At 41.1% G+C, this 14,989-nt stretch overlaps 1 protein-coding gene across 2 annotated transcripts in view; it reads left to right on the top strand.

Moving 5' to 3' along the window:
- The first annotated feature begins 293 nt into the window (after positions 1 to 293).
- The window catches only part of LOC146323496 (pre-B-cell leukemia transcription factor 1), a 95,332-nt gene continuing 80,636 nt past the window's right edge, over positions 294 to 14,989 (top strand). For both annotated transcript variants that reach the window (XM_084722478.1, XM_084722477.1), the window contains exons 1-2: positions 294 to 988; positions 2,341 to 2,414. In XM_084722478.1, coding sequence (XP_084578604.1) covers positions 801 to 988; positions 2,341 to 2,414 — 262 coding nt within the window. In that variant the 5' untranslated portion in view covers positions 294 to 800. The remainder of the gene's footprint in view (positions 989 to 2,340; positions 2,415 to 14,989) is intronic.

The following is a 14,989-nucleotide window of genomic DNA, read 5'->3' as shown; positions in this document are numbered from 1 at the left end:
CTCATGCTGGGGTCAGAAGGGGGAGACTAAAGCAGACCTCTGGTGTCAGCCTCTGTTATTTATTTGGGGTTCGGGCTCTATTCATCACTCCGTAGCGTCTCCCTGCTTGTAAGGCAGCGGCAAGCCACATCTCCCAGCTTCTCCTCTGCATCCCACATCCCACCTTTACAGTCCAATGATCGACGTTTCATGAGAGGCACCTCAAGGTGGGGCTAAATGGTCTTATATTCCCAATCATGTCGCGTAGGCGGAGTCTGACTCTCACGCTCCTCTCTGCTGTGCTGCTGCCTGCCTGTACTGTACATGACAAAAGCAAGAGGATGGAGTGAGTGAAATAAACCCACACTTCTTCTTATTCCTCACAGATACTTTTTTGTAATTTGGCAGGAAGAAAGAGCGGGTTTTGGATGACTGAAAACGCGTCCTGGCTGATGTTAGTAGTAGAAAGCAGCAGCCTGGCTCTTTTTACGCACAGCCTACTCCAGTGAAGGCAGCAGCAGCAGTTCAGATCAGATTTCACATTCAGCTCCGACCAGCTGAGAGAGACACAGCCAGAGAGAGAGAGAGCAGAGCAGGAGGAGGACTCGTAGCTCCGCTTTCCCCCCTCCGACAGCCCTCTGTGTGCGGGCGAGCGCCACAAAAAAGCCCCTGCGAGGAAGAACCGGGTGCGCGGCGCAGATACTAAAACACCACCGGGATATTTTTTTTTTCCCCCTCCTCTTTTTCTTTATATGTATTTTTGCAGGATTTCAGCAGCGAGAGAAGCGCCACAGAGAATTAGATAAGAAGAAGAAGAAGAGATGGACGAGCAGCCGAGGTTGATGCACTCTCACACGGGGGTAGGCATGGCAGGGCACCCCGGCCTGCCGCAGCATATGCAGGAAGGCACCGGAGGAACGGACGGCGACGGCAGAAAACAGGACATTGGAGACATTTTACAGCAAATTATGACCATCACGGATCAAAGTCTGGACGAAGCCCAAGCCAGGTAAACAGATCCAGCCTCTTCTGCGAGGAGGAGGCGGCGGCAAAGGCAAAGTAGACAGTAAAATCTAAAAAAAAGAAAAGGAAAGAAATTTTTAAAATATGCGTTAAAATTTTCTAAATTTACAATACGGTGCAGCAGATGGAAGTGTAGACGTAAAGGCATGACATAGCCGGAGAGGAACAGTGGGAAACAACGATGGCATGCCTGCAGATCACTAGTTTGCTTCTTCCCATTGGAATAAGTCGACAGCAGCGCGCCTTAAAGAGAAAATAAAAGTGTATGAATGTGGTGTTTATTACTGAACTGCCAGCGTGTCGCCCGCTGACAGCATTTATAAAGCACTTTAATACACCCGAGGTGCGTTCAAGGGTCCAAATAAACAGAGCGGATATTTTGTTTTAATAAATACGAAACATAATCACCGAGACTTTTAATTGGCTCACAGCTTGTTTACAACTTTATTTCCTCTGATGCACGATCCAGTATTTGAAAATAAGAGAATTGTTGGATATGCTTAAAAAAATATTACTTCAGCTGGTGAATTAAGTTTAGCTCAGATCAATTTCAAAGCATGTGTATTAATCTAACACACCTATAACTGAATCTGGTTTAACTTGTGTGTTAGCAAGAATTTTTTTTAAGTTGGTCTTTTTTGTTAGAGCATTGTGTGTAACCCACATTAAATTCAGTGAAGCAGACGAGTTATAGATTTAAAATGTTTCTGCTGACATAGTTGTTCAGAACAAAAAGATTTTGATATAATTTGATATAATTATTAATCACAGCACAGTAGATTAAAGCTAAATACAACATTTCCTTGTATGTTGGTAAAGTAAAGCTGGACTATATTTGTACATATTAATCCTTTTGGAAATAGTTACAGTGCCTGAAATTGTACAAATGCATATTTAAAAAAAATACAAATAAATATGATAATCAGTAGGGCTGAAACTAATGCTTATTTTCATTATTGATTAATCTTCTGATTGTTTTCTCAATTGATCAATGAGTTGTTTAGTCCATAAAATATTGGGAAATGTCGCTAAGGCAGTGTCCTCAAATGTCTTGTTTTGTCCACAATCTGAAGATATGTAGGAAGGAGTGTCAGGGAGGAGTAAAGAAATCAGAAAATGTTCAGATGAAGCTGAAATCAGAGAATTTGGACTTTTTTTTTTCCTTAAAAAACCCTCAAAACTTGTCAGAATAGTTGGTGGTTAACTAATTGATTAAATGACTTGTCACTGCAGCTCTAACAGGCAGCTTTGTTGTCCAGTAACTTGGTGGCTTAGATTAAGTTTTAGCTGTTATTTCTGTTTCTGTGGTTTGCTCACAAAGCCACTTTTCTGTTGCAGGAAACACGCTCTGAACTGTCACAGAATGAAGCCAGCTCTTTTCAATGTCTTGTGCGAAATCAAAGAAAAAACAGGTAGGTTCACATTCATCCTGCACTCTAACCTGAACACTGAACGGTGCACCGTCTCCACGCTGTCCGCAGGAAACACTCCTGAGCGGGGTGAACGAACACAGAGCTGCACAACGCACTGTTTCTCACTACTGGAGCATGTAGCTAAACAAAAAAAAAAAATCACCACAGCACCGGCTCTGTGTGGGCTATTTTATCATCAGAGGCTAATTTGCTATTCACACTCCGAGTCACAACCTGATGTTGGATGTTCAGTCACAACACAATCCAGCATATAAATTTCACTGACATGTAAGACATGTGTTTCCTCCGTGCAGCTCTAAAGTCTGCGCGTTTTAACTCTTTCACAATAGGAACTGTGGACAATTACCTCGAGCGGTCCTTATCAATTATCGTGTCAAAATATGAATGAGGCTTTTTTTGATGCTATTGTGGAATAATAGAGGAGTATTGAGCAAAATTGTCACAAGCACGTTGATGTCTCCCCTTGTGAGTTAACTGTCAAGTCTGGTGAATACGTCTCTTTCTATTCTGTATTGTGTCTCTCTATTAAAGCAGTTGTGAGAGAGCGTGTCAGCAGAATAATTGCTAGGAGAGAAATAACGTAACACAGGAGGCGTAAGTCATGTTTCCAAATCATTTTCCTCGTGACATTTTTGAAATTGGCACAGATAGAATTCGGTGCACTTCAGACTGATAGCGTGCATCTCATCTTTTATTTCCCTTGTCTTCAGACTGATGTGCTGTAGGACTCTTCAGAACTTGCGCTGCTCGGATATTGAGTCGCCAAAGCCGCCAGAGTGCGTTTCACACTCATTAGTGCGTGAAATCAAAGGGAGGGGATGGAGGATGAAGAAGGTGTTGTTGCCACTGTACCCAAGTTGCACTTGCTCACACTTGACCTCTGTGGCGGCGTCGACTGGCGCTGTTTAGATTGTTTCACGTGCGCGCGTGATCCCGCCACCCCCCTCCCTGGATGTTTTCATTGAGCTTTCCATTGAAGTTCACCTCGCCGCCTGCCCCCGGGCCCAGCAGTTTATCTTGAATCGGCCACTGCCTCAGGAGGGAGCAGGGGGGCCGTTTGAAGCCTGCTGGCTCACTCTGCTTTTTTGTTGTCTTGGTAGGTTTTTCGGAGGGGGAGTGACACAGTTATGCATAGTGTTTTACTCCCTGGCGCTCCTCGGAGTTCATCCAAAGTTCGGCTCTGCTGAGAGTACAAAGTAACTTGGACCTCTTCCTGCCTGCACACCCATTCTTCTCTCTTTCAGCTGGCAACCTATAAATACAAGGTGCTGCACACAGGAGAGCTGCTGCTGTCTCCTTTTTCTAGACTTTAATTTTATCCAGTTGGCTTTGTTGTGAGTTTTAGCGAGAAACATTTCACATTCCCTGTTGTTCAGGCTGTTTGTATAATTCATTCAGGCATCATGTTAAGATTCCTATGTTAACACTTTAAATTTACTCTACACAAATTATACAGAGGTAATTGAGCATATTTCTTAGCTTGTTGCTACGGTACAAAAATCATGACAAATGTGCTATTTCACCTCTGTCAGTCTCAACACCTCGGCACTGCTGTCAGTTGTAGTGTAAATAGAACATGGAGTGTTAAAAAGATCCATTTCTATTCCAAGTTTGTTAAAAAAAAAACTTCACATTTTGAGAAAAAAAATCATATGAATGTTGTATTTTACTCCTCCTTCACCTGGTTCCATGATCAAACATAGAATGTGGACTTGATGATTAATAATAAATACGCTTGAATAATATTTTACTGTCCTGGTGAGCTCAGGATGTTGTGTAGTTCACTTCCATGGATGAAACCATCCAGACTGTGACAAGTGACAATATGGCAGTCCTGAACTGAATACTAACATTTTTATTTTTATATATATTAGGGTTGTCACAATACCAGAATTTTCAACTTGGATACACTACTAGTATAAATCAGCAGAACTTGATACCTCTTTCGATACCACAGCAAAAAGGAAAAAAACAGTCCTGGGACCAAAAAAATTGAATATTTTTTTTCTTTTTTAAAAAGATGAATTTCAGGCTGCAAAATAAAGATGAACTAACGTCTTAGATCTATCCTTTATTTTCTATAGTTTTAGTAATTGTAATGTTTTAAAGAATGTTGTATTGAAAAGTATTGCAGTATCAATACTTTTGACAACCCCATATTATGTGTATTATATTATTATTATCTATGATCTAAATTTTGTAGAAAAAGTCGCAGCTTGTTGCTCCCTCTAGTGGTTTGGTTTCCTTTGTAAACTGAATTAAAACATCTATTACAAACATCATGAACAGCAACTGTTTTACTAATATTGGACAGTTAGTAGTGTCATGGTATTTGTAGTTTTTGTAGCACTGTATTAGTGAAAGAAGTCACTCAGCTTTGAGGGTTTCTTTCCTTATACTCTCTACCCCACTTCCAGGAAAAGTTGGGACACTGTAAAAAATGTAAATATGAAAACAAAATGCGACCTATATTCAATTGAATACAGTAAAAAGATGAGATATTTAATCTTCAAACTGAAAACCATTATTGGTTTTTCTAAATATACACTTTTTTCACATCCCAACTCTTCTGGAATCTATTTGAATGTCTTACATCTAATAATGTTGGGGGTTTTTTTGGATTATAAACACCCATCAGCTGTTATTAACTTCCACAAATAAATTAATGTGTTTCATTCTTTCTTTTAACATTTTAGCAGTGAAACTTTCCAACCTCGAGACCTCAAAAATAGGGAGGATTTCAAAACTAAAGTGGGAGTGTCCGGGGGAAAAACTGAGTTTCACAATCTTTGTACCGTGCATTCTGGTGACTTTTAAAGAATGAAAGTAATTTTTTTCCCCACTTTTTTTTTGCAAACAGATGACTGCAGATGACTTAAAACTGACAATTATTGCACACAGTGGGACAGCAACATTTAGTCTGACTTAGTGATCCAATTTCAAGTTTGATCAAAATAACCCAGGAAATTAATGTTATATATGTTTTTTTCTGAGAGTATATTAATTAGGCTGCTCTGACAAAAAAAACCCTGCAACTTTCCTTTAAAACTTTACGAGAAAAATTTGACGCAGTGTCTTTGTGTCTTCTCCTTTTTCACCAGCGGCTGAACTTTCCAAGTTCAACCTTTAAATATTTCAGAGTCTGTGTAAACCGGCTGAGTCGATCCGCTGTAACTTTGTCCCGAGTATCTGAGTGCAGAGACAGTGTGTGCGTGCGTGTGTGTTTGCTTGTGTATATTTTCCGTCCCTGGCTGTCCCCAGAGCAGCTGACAGCACCTGCAGGACACAATGCCAGTGTTGATCTAGGGCCTGAACTTGTGACCTACTCTGTGTATTTTTACTGGGATGAAGTGAAGGATGGCCAACAGAAATATTGTGCAGTATAAACAAGCACAATGGTTGAGCAACAGCCGGGAGGAAAGGACGAGGAAGGAACACTTTATTTAAAGCAATGCCTTCTTTTTTATTTTTTTTTATTTTGACAGACGTCGGCTTCGTCTTCACCCGTTTTCATTCCAGGAATATTTGGGTTGTCTTTTTTACTTCAAAGGAATGCTGTTTCTCAGACGCCGTGTGTGTGAGTGCGTGTGGCGTGGCGCATTCCTAAGAAGAGACGAAGCATAAAATATATAAAGCGTATTAATTATGTCAGTGTCCGAAATGTGGAGCAAAGGTAAAAGCAGCAGGTTTTTGTGTGTGTTAGCGTTGGTCCTAGCAACAGCGCTGCGCTGTGTTATGAGAGGCTCTCACAGAGACTTTCCAAAAATATATCCAAACAATTTGACTCCGTTGCTATTGGCCAATGAAACCTCATCCCGCCACTAACTGGATTTAAGTTAACAGGCTGGTAGAAATCAAATAATACAACAAAACTTCATCCAAGCTTGCACTTTCTGTCTGTAATCCATCCGTATACATGTGAAAATCTGGTATTTTTAAGGTGGACTGTTTTCTCTTGCATCAGTTTTTTTATGATTGATGAAAAGGCCTCTTTAGATAAGCAAATGCTTGACAAACTGATTTGGAAAATGAGCCGCCTTGACCTCTGTAAACACTTCACCAACGTCATAAATCTCCAGCAGTGTCAAACAAAACCACTCCTTGACTGAGCCGCTCAGTAAATGTGCTGCTCTGACTTGCTGTTTAATTTTTTTCTTCTCAACCTCAACAAAAGGCCAGCTTTCTTGTGGCCCGTGTTTGTGTAGTGTTAGGTTTCAAGCCTAGGGGATCCTCCATTTATAAAAATGACTAGGCGAGTGATGTAATGTTATTTTTTGAAGGGTGAAAATAGGGTGTTTTACGGAGGGCAGCCGAGTCGTGTTTGACAGGATGAAATGAGCCAGAGGTCTGATTATGGAAGGTGCATGGAAGCCTACACTACATTGACTTGTCAGTCCATTCAGATACTTGGCATCTGCCTATTTGTATTACAGAGGCTGAACTCAGCTCAGCCCTGCGCGTCACTGTGCAAACACTCTGAAGCAGCCTTCATGGTGATCAGGTGAAATGAGATCAGATCAAAAGTAATGCAGTCTGCTGCAGTGCTTAAACAATTAGTCAGTCACAATTAGACATAAAATGAATTGCCAACAATTTGGATGTGTGATTAATCATTTAAGTCATTTATGGAGCAAAAAAGCCAAACATTCCCTGATTCTGGCTTCTCCTTCTTAACTGAATATCTTTTCAACTGGTACTATGGCGGCAACTAAGAATTATTTCCAGTGTGGATTAATCTGACAGTGATTTTCAGGATGAATCAATTCATCATTTAGTCTTTAAAACATTAGAAAACAGTGAGCATGTTATACTAAAGCCCAAAGTGCCATCATCAAATGACTTGTTTGTCCAACTAACAGCTACTAACAAAAAAAAAAAAACATTAATATTTAGTTCACTATCATGTAAGACCAAGAAAAGCAGCAAATTCTCACATTTGAGAACCTGGAGCAATCTAATATTTTGGCAGGTGTTACAACAGTCCCTTGTCTCCCCTACTTTATTTTTAATTAAGTCTGATTAATTAAGTATTTATATTTTAATGTTAATTAATTTAATTGGGAATCTAGAGCACTTGTGAAGATTTATTGACAGAGACAGTGATAGTTGCTAAGCAACCAATATGCATATCCAACTATGCAAAAAGTGACAATATAACAGTGGCGATTTCTTTGTGGTCAATATGACCGCCTATGACTCAAACAGGTAAAACTGATCACATTTTCCTTCCTTTTGTGTCAATTCTATAAAAAACATTTTAAATGAAAATACAACACTTAGGAAAAGTCAGGTACCAGCAGCATTGTATTTTTTAATTCAACAAAGTACATATAAATTTAAAGCGGTCAAAATGACCACCTTGGCTGTTTCAGCATTAAACCATCAGTCGATTTTGAAAATATTTACTGATGAATTTTCTCTCTGTTAATTAATCAATCAATTAATCATTGGCGCTGTAGACAAAACGAGACATTTGAAGGCGTCACCGTGTGCTGTGGAAACTTGTAATCAGCATTCACATTTTATAGACTGATCAACTAATTGCACAAATTATGAATAGTTTGATTAATATTGAAAACCAACATGAAAACGGCTGCATCTAACTATTATTTGATGGAATTTGTGAAACATTTTTTGCAATCAGAACTTCTTTCAGCCCAAGGTAACGTCTTCAAAAGTCTTGTTTTTCTTCAGTCATATGTTTAGTAGCTAGTAGCCGTGACTAAAGGTAATGTCAGTAAAGCTTTAATACATTACCTCGTCTGTGAACATGATTCCTGCCTCAGTCATATCAGATAGATTTTCATCTGCTGTTGTGGTTGTTTTAACGTCAAGACAACAACTCCCATGATACCACGCTTCTTTACGACATCATCAAGCTACGTCTTTTGTTGTTGTTTTAATGTGAGACTTCTAGTGGCAAAATTCAAACGTTGCGCGATTAAGGAGTGTCTGCACTGAAGTTATCTGGGCTTGTTGGGTCTCATTGTTATAGTGCATCCATGTGGTGTCAGAATAATGGGAAAAATGATTTCCTGACTGGGAAAATTCATGCGAACACCCCCGCCAGGAGAAAAAAAGAACAAAACAAAAGGAAAGCAGGAGATCTTTTGCTGAGATCATAGGTGTCTCAGAGATGTCTCCTTGACGACCATATGGCGCAACAAGACTTTAATTTGACCACTGAGACAAATTTAAGATCCCATTTAAGACAACTGAGTTTTCTTTTAGATCTCACTGTTATCTCAAGAGCTGATTATTTGAGACAAATTAAGATCAGTTGTAAGATCTTCGGTTGGGCTGAATTTAGTCTTGGGCTGAGACGAGACAAAGGCGATTTCTCAGGAGCCGAATTTAAGAGGTATGAGAAAATGGTCAAAATCTCATATGAAGTCTCATCTGTTTCTCCTAACCCCCCCGCCCCCCTTAAGAGAAAAAAGAGCAAAATCAAAAGAAAAGCAGGATCTTTTTCTGAGCTCATAGATGTCTCATCTGTTTCTCCTTGACGACCGTATGGAGCAACAAGACTTTAATTTGACCACTGAGACAAATTTAAGATCTTATTTACGCCAGCCGAGTTTTCTCTTAGATCTCGCAGACCAAAAACAAGAACATTTTAAGATCTTAAGCTGGGCTCAAACGAGTCTCGGGGTGAGACGAGAATTGAATTTAAGACGTATGAGAGAATGGTCAAAGTCTCATATCAGTCTTAATCTGAGCTCTTACGAGACACAGGCTAGACAAAGACAAGATCTTATTTTGAACTTTTCCTGTGGGAGCATCCGGGGAGGACGTGAACACACCATAAGTGCAAACCAGCGGGGAGTTACAGCGTTAACGTTAGCTTCTCTCGTATTACAAGGCGACGTAGATGCCTGATAGCGAGCGTCGTGTCACGGGGGCTGGCGCCTCCCCTCTCGCGCCCCTTCTCCCGGGCGGACAGCGAGACGGCTCTGATCCGCGCAGCTTTTGTCTCCCTCTTATCCTTCCTCCTCGATGCTGATACAGCAGCATTCGGGGATGGGTGGGGGGGGGGGGGGAGAGAAATGCCAAGCTCGCCGCCACAGCTGTTTCCCCAATCTCTCTGCTTAATCATCCACTGAGAGAGAGGAAGAGCTGGAGTCTAATTCTGCTGCTGCGAGGACGTAGACAACTGTGGAAAAATGTGTTTTGATTAAGCAGCATACGGCACGTAGTGACTTTTTACTGTATTTGATGCAGGATCCTAATCACAGAATCATCTGTGAGTGACAGCATTGTAAATGGTGTGTTAATACCATTACAGTATAGAACAATGTGCTTACATTATACATTATGCAAATTGTCAGTCGCCTAATTGATACATGTTAATCATATTAAGGAGCTTAATTATAGGAATCTTACTGTGCTGCGATTTGTTAATTAACACTGACATCACATCTAGAAGGAAAGTGATCTATTTCTCCTCCAGGAGAAGAAGTTTCTCTACCATGATACTCTCCTCTCACAGAGGCACTATATTGTTTTTATATTTCTAACTGATATATTTTCAGAATTTCCCGAACTGATGAATGATTTTTCTCCTCTCCTCTGAAGGCCACTGGAATGCAGTTTGTCGAAAAATTACATTTAGCTCGGAGCAGCCCTGCCAGTGTGGAGATTACAGAACGAAGGCGAGATCCAAGCAGACTTGTAAAAGAGCGCGGGGCCTCAATCTTTTACCTGAATGTCGACTCGCGTGCTCGACGCGTTGCTTAAATATCACCGTTCTGCCATTTACCTCGTCCGAGGCTCTCTTTGCAATCTCGGTCCCTGCAGGTTCGTTTTTTTTACACCAGGCCTCCTTAATATGTTACGAATTTAATCAAGTCTGCAAATTTGTTATGCACGTTAAATTGAACATGCAATGGCACATTTGAATGTGGTTGCCATACCAACCCCCCAGGAGTTCATTTTCCATAATGTAGTGTTTGGAATCTCATTTCCTCCACTTTCCCCTGCTGCTACTTGCAGACGCCACCTCCAGGCTCCCACTGTACGTTCACTGTGAAGGAGGCTCGGCTGCCACGGCTCTCCAACACTGGAGGGAGGGAGGGAGAAAGAAAGGAGAGAGGGAGAGAGGCCTCTCTCCACGTAGTGGAAATGACACAAATTAATATACACTACTTAAACCAGACCAAGATTAATGGTTCCCTTTCGCTGCAGCTTAGTCCCACTGTCAGTTGCCGGGTGCTCGTTGGACAAAATCAACACTAATCAACATTTATTCCACTTTTGCCCTGGGCTCTCAGGAGTCTGGCAGGACCGCGTGCCCCCCCCCCTTCCCTTCCCTCCCTTCCCTCCCAGCAATCCACCCCTCCCTTCGTCCGTCTCGCTACGCTTTTCACCTCTCATCCAGCTCCTCCATACATCACCCTCCTCACACCGCTCGGCTCCTCAGAGGAGAGTGCGCCCCCTCCTATCAGGCCACATTAGAGTCATGATAGATTTTCTCTTTTCATTTGCATCTGATATTTAACACAGCAAAGCAGTTGCTCTGTCACTTTACAGTACAAGTGTGTGTGTGTGTGTGTGCAGCAGTGTGTGCAGTAGGCTTTTGTTCGTGTGTCATTTCAGTCAGTAATCTTATCTGCACTCACACCGCTGCATTATGAGAAACAGGATATGTGTTCAGTGTTCACTTCTGACTGTGTGTCAGGTAGTGTATTTATACAACACTTCATTTTCTGGAAAGCAGCATTTTAAAATACCCACTGCTGGGAAAGTGAAACCCAAGGTCCTGCTACGAGACAAAGGAGTGTTTTCTATATGTTTTTATAATGTTCAATCAGTGCTGTGTGTCATAAATGACTGTCATCCACAGATCTGCTGACTCTCCTCTCACCAGCAGGCCTCCTCACACTAGCATTAAGCATCCAGCGAAGGCTCATAATTGGCCGAGCTAATGCGGGCTGCAATTCCGCCGCCGCTGCTGCTCATCTCTTTGTCATTCCATCGGCTGCGATAAAAACACACTCAGAGGGGCGATTATTAAGAAATATGCCTGAAATTAAACAGAGCCTATATCCTAACTGTAAATGTACAGTAAATGTAGTGTTATAGAAAAGAATGACTGCATTACTGACTCAACTATCAGTGTTTTCATTCTTATTATTTTCTATGATGACTATTATTCACTGCAGTTTGTTTCCCACAGCAGAAACTGAAGTTTGTCCCATCTCGTAATTTACAGTTTTTGTGCTGATATGCAAAGAATTCATTAAATCAGATGTAGAAGATAACTGTAATGCAAACAGAACACGTTTGTCAAAATAAAAATGCACACTTTTTGCTGTGGTGTTCCACCAACATAACATTAAGTGCAGTAGCTTATTACATCTCTATCATGGTGAATTCAGCCACTGAGTGGACTCACTCATGTGGAGGCACCGCGAGTAAACGGGACAACATCGGTTCTATGTCCTTCGATTGGATTTGAATGAATATCTTAGTTTGAATTCAATCCAAAAAAAAATTGAACAAGCATGATTTGATGTTTTATAGTCATCTATTCTTTTCTGCTATCAAGAATATTAAGGATGCACCGATGACCAGAGACGGTTTCCAGCATAACCAGACGGTCAGCGTCACTAATTCGATTCTGCACCGGTCAAATTCACACACATGTTCCGTACGATGGTCACATCATGCACGCAGCGACACAGACAGTAACACCACAGCCACACACACACTCAGAAACAGGCTGGTGTTAGCCAACAGCTGGCTACTGATCACAGACAGACAGTTAAAATCTCACCTCCTGTTCTGGCTGAAGAACAAACAACCTGTGTTGGCGGGATTCGTTTAACTTCTGCCTCTGTTTTCCTCACTGCAAAGCTTCAGTTGTCAGCGTCAGTCTCTGGTTTGTTTACAAATGCTTCCACATGAGATCCTGTAAAATTATGTTATCCATAATAATGTAAAAAGGCCTAGCTGTAACCTGGAGCTCTTTGAGAGAAAATGTAGAAGTGAAGAAGTTTAATTGACAGTGTTTTGTTATGAACATCCAATTTAATTTTACATTAAAGAAAAGTTACAAAAAAGTTTGTGTGTTCTGTCTATTATAGTTCTGAGAAAGATTAAAAATCGTAATCAGGCAGAATTGAAATCAGCAGGTCAAACCCATAAAAATCAAAAATCGGAATCAGCCAAGGAAATTGCAATCAGTGCATCTCTAAAGAAAATACAAGTATAAGTACAATATAAGTATCATGACTTGTATGATTTACCAATTTTTTGTATCGGACTGGTACTAACTATTGGTCGATAGACAAAGTTCGGATATATCGGAATTGGTAGAGCTTGTAGCTTTAATGATTAATTAAACACATAATTATTAATCGATCATTAAATTAATTGAAGACTATTATGATAATTGATTCATCAGTTTGATCCATTTGTTAAGACAAAAGAAAAGTCAGAATTATCTGATTCTAGTCTCTTAATGTGACTATTTTCTAGTTTCTCTACTCCTCTCTGACAGTAAACCGAATATTTTTGAGCTGTGAACAAACTAAGACAATTGAGGACGTCGTCTTGGACTTTTGAAAACACTGATCAGCATTTTTCACCATTTTATGAACCAAACAAGTAATTGTTTAATAGAGAAAATGGTTGACAAACTAAGCAATAATGAAAATAATTGTTACAGAAAAGTCTTGAAAAAATATATAATAGAATATTTTAAGTGACAAGATTGTGACATTGTTAATTAATCAATTAATAATGAAAATAACCACTGATTATTGTTTTAATCAATGATGAAAATACTGTAGATAATTGCTGCCCTAAAAATACGTGTGCTTATTGACACTGGCAAAAGTCCAAAATGGCTTGGAAAATATCAGATATCTGCAAAAATACGATATCACACATCCTTAAGATTTTTACTCATCCAGCTATTGTCTTACCCACTTGTTCCTATTTAGGGAGCTAGATGTGCTGGATCTATTCCCAGCATGCATTGGGCAGAAGCCAGGGAAACACCCTGAACTGGAGAGCAGTCCATCACAGCCGTTCAGATTTGATGCACGTTCAGTAATCTGAGGTGGAATCCCTGCTGCAGATTTACAGATTGCGTGTCGAAGATGAAATTGTGCAAACAGCTGATGCCTCTTTTCCTACGTTGCCAAGATATGCAGCTCGCCGTTGTCCATCTTGTAGCGTTGCATGGCCAGCGGCATTGTCATGGCACCAACTGGCCTCATTGAAGTGACACCGAGTGCTTTGTCAGCTTTGTGTCTCAGGTGCCAACCTGCGCTTCCCAAAATAAACTGTCATGCAATGTGGCAGCACAGAAAAATGTCGGAGCATGTTGGGGCCCCGCGCCCCCCCTGAAAGGAAACAAATGTTCCATAGCAGAAATGTATTGTGGTTTTGGACGCCTTCCCGGCGCCGACACCAGCGGCATGGTGGGGAACTTAAAGCGTGGAGTGTGATCGTCTGCAGCGTCAGCGGGGGTCACAGCAGGTGGGATCACAGACGTAAAAAGTTGGAGTTTCTCTGCATTGACGTAGCCTTTCATTTATTTTTTAAGCGATTTTATTCCAGTGTGGACCTGTTTGACAGCACTTTGTTATTTGCAGACATCCTCCTCCAGAAATAGCTTATGCTTACTGTAGTTAGCTCCTCTTCCTGTTTTATAAATGGTCTGTCATTTTCTCTCTGCGGTGCAACATTACACCAGGAGAGCAAACGGAGGATGTGCACTTGGTTGAAGTCACTTTCAGGCTGATGTCAGGAAGTTGGAGAGGGTGAGCGTGTAGAAAGTCACACGCAGAGATTCCTCCCCGACCTCCAAACTGTAACCACCGGCTGTATCTGCCCTGTAGGATTTGGCAGCGAGCGTGTGATTCCTGTTAGATCTCAGCGTGGCCTCCGTGCTCTATAGCTGCCATGACATTTTTATGACTAGTGGACTGAAATAAAGGTGGGAGTCACAAAGGCTTGAAATGGAAGTTCAGTCCTCACCTCCATAATGAGGAACCAGAAGCTAATCATGCAGACAAAGGGAAGGATTCTGTACTCTGACAGCGAGAGAGAGAGTATAATGATGTTTCACTAAACATGAACCGCAGAGCTGGAGAGGCTGTGATTTGAAAGGTGTTTGAGTCAGGATTGTCCGGGAGGAGGGGGTGAAATGGGCCCAGAACTACTTTTCTAGGGGGGTCGCTGGTCCATCCAGGCAGGAAAATAAACAATACTGTAAAAACTGTGCATCCACTGAAAATTTTTAAGAACCTCTAAAAATCATATGGGTGACAAATAGAGCACCTGAAGTATTTTACTTACCTCTGAGGCAAAAGTGGCACAGCCAATCAGCATCCAAGGAGGGACTACTGGCAGCTAGGGGTGTGGTTTTAGGTGTGACGACAGCGAGAAGCGTCTCATCTCGAACAAACAATGGCAGCTCCTGAAAAGGTTAGCATAGATACTGTGATAGCATCAGTTATATCAGAGCTGGAGACAAGTAAAGAATGGCACTTAAAACTTTTCTCAGTCGAAAAAGATGTTTTTGCTCTTCTCCAGAGTTTGAT

This window comes from Lutjanus erythropterus, chromosome 7, assembly GCF_056507025.1.
Source record: "Lutjanus erythropterus isolate fLutEry1 chromosome 7, fLutEry1.hap2, whole genome shotgun sequence".
NCBI classification, from domain to species: domain Eukaryota; kingdom Metazoa; phylum Chordata; class Actinopteri; order Lutjaniformes; family Lutjanidae; genus Lutjanus; species Lutjanus erythropterus.
This window is presented reverse-complemented; position numbering and strand designations above follow the sequence as displayed.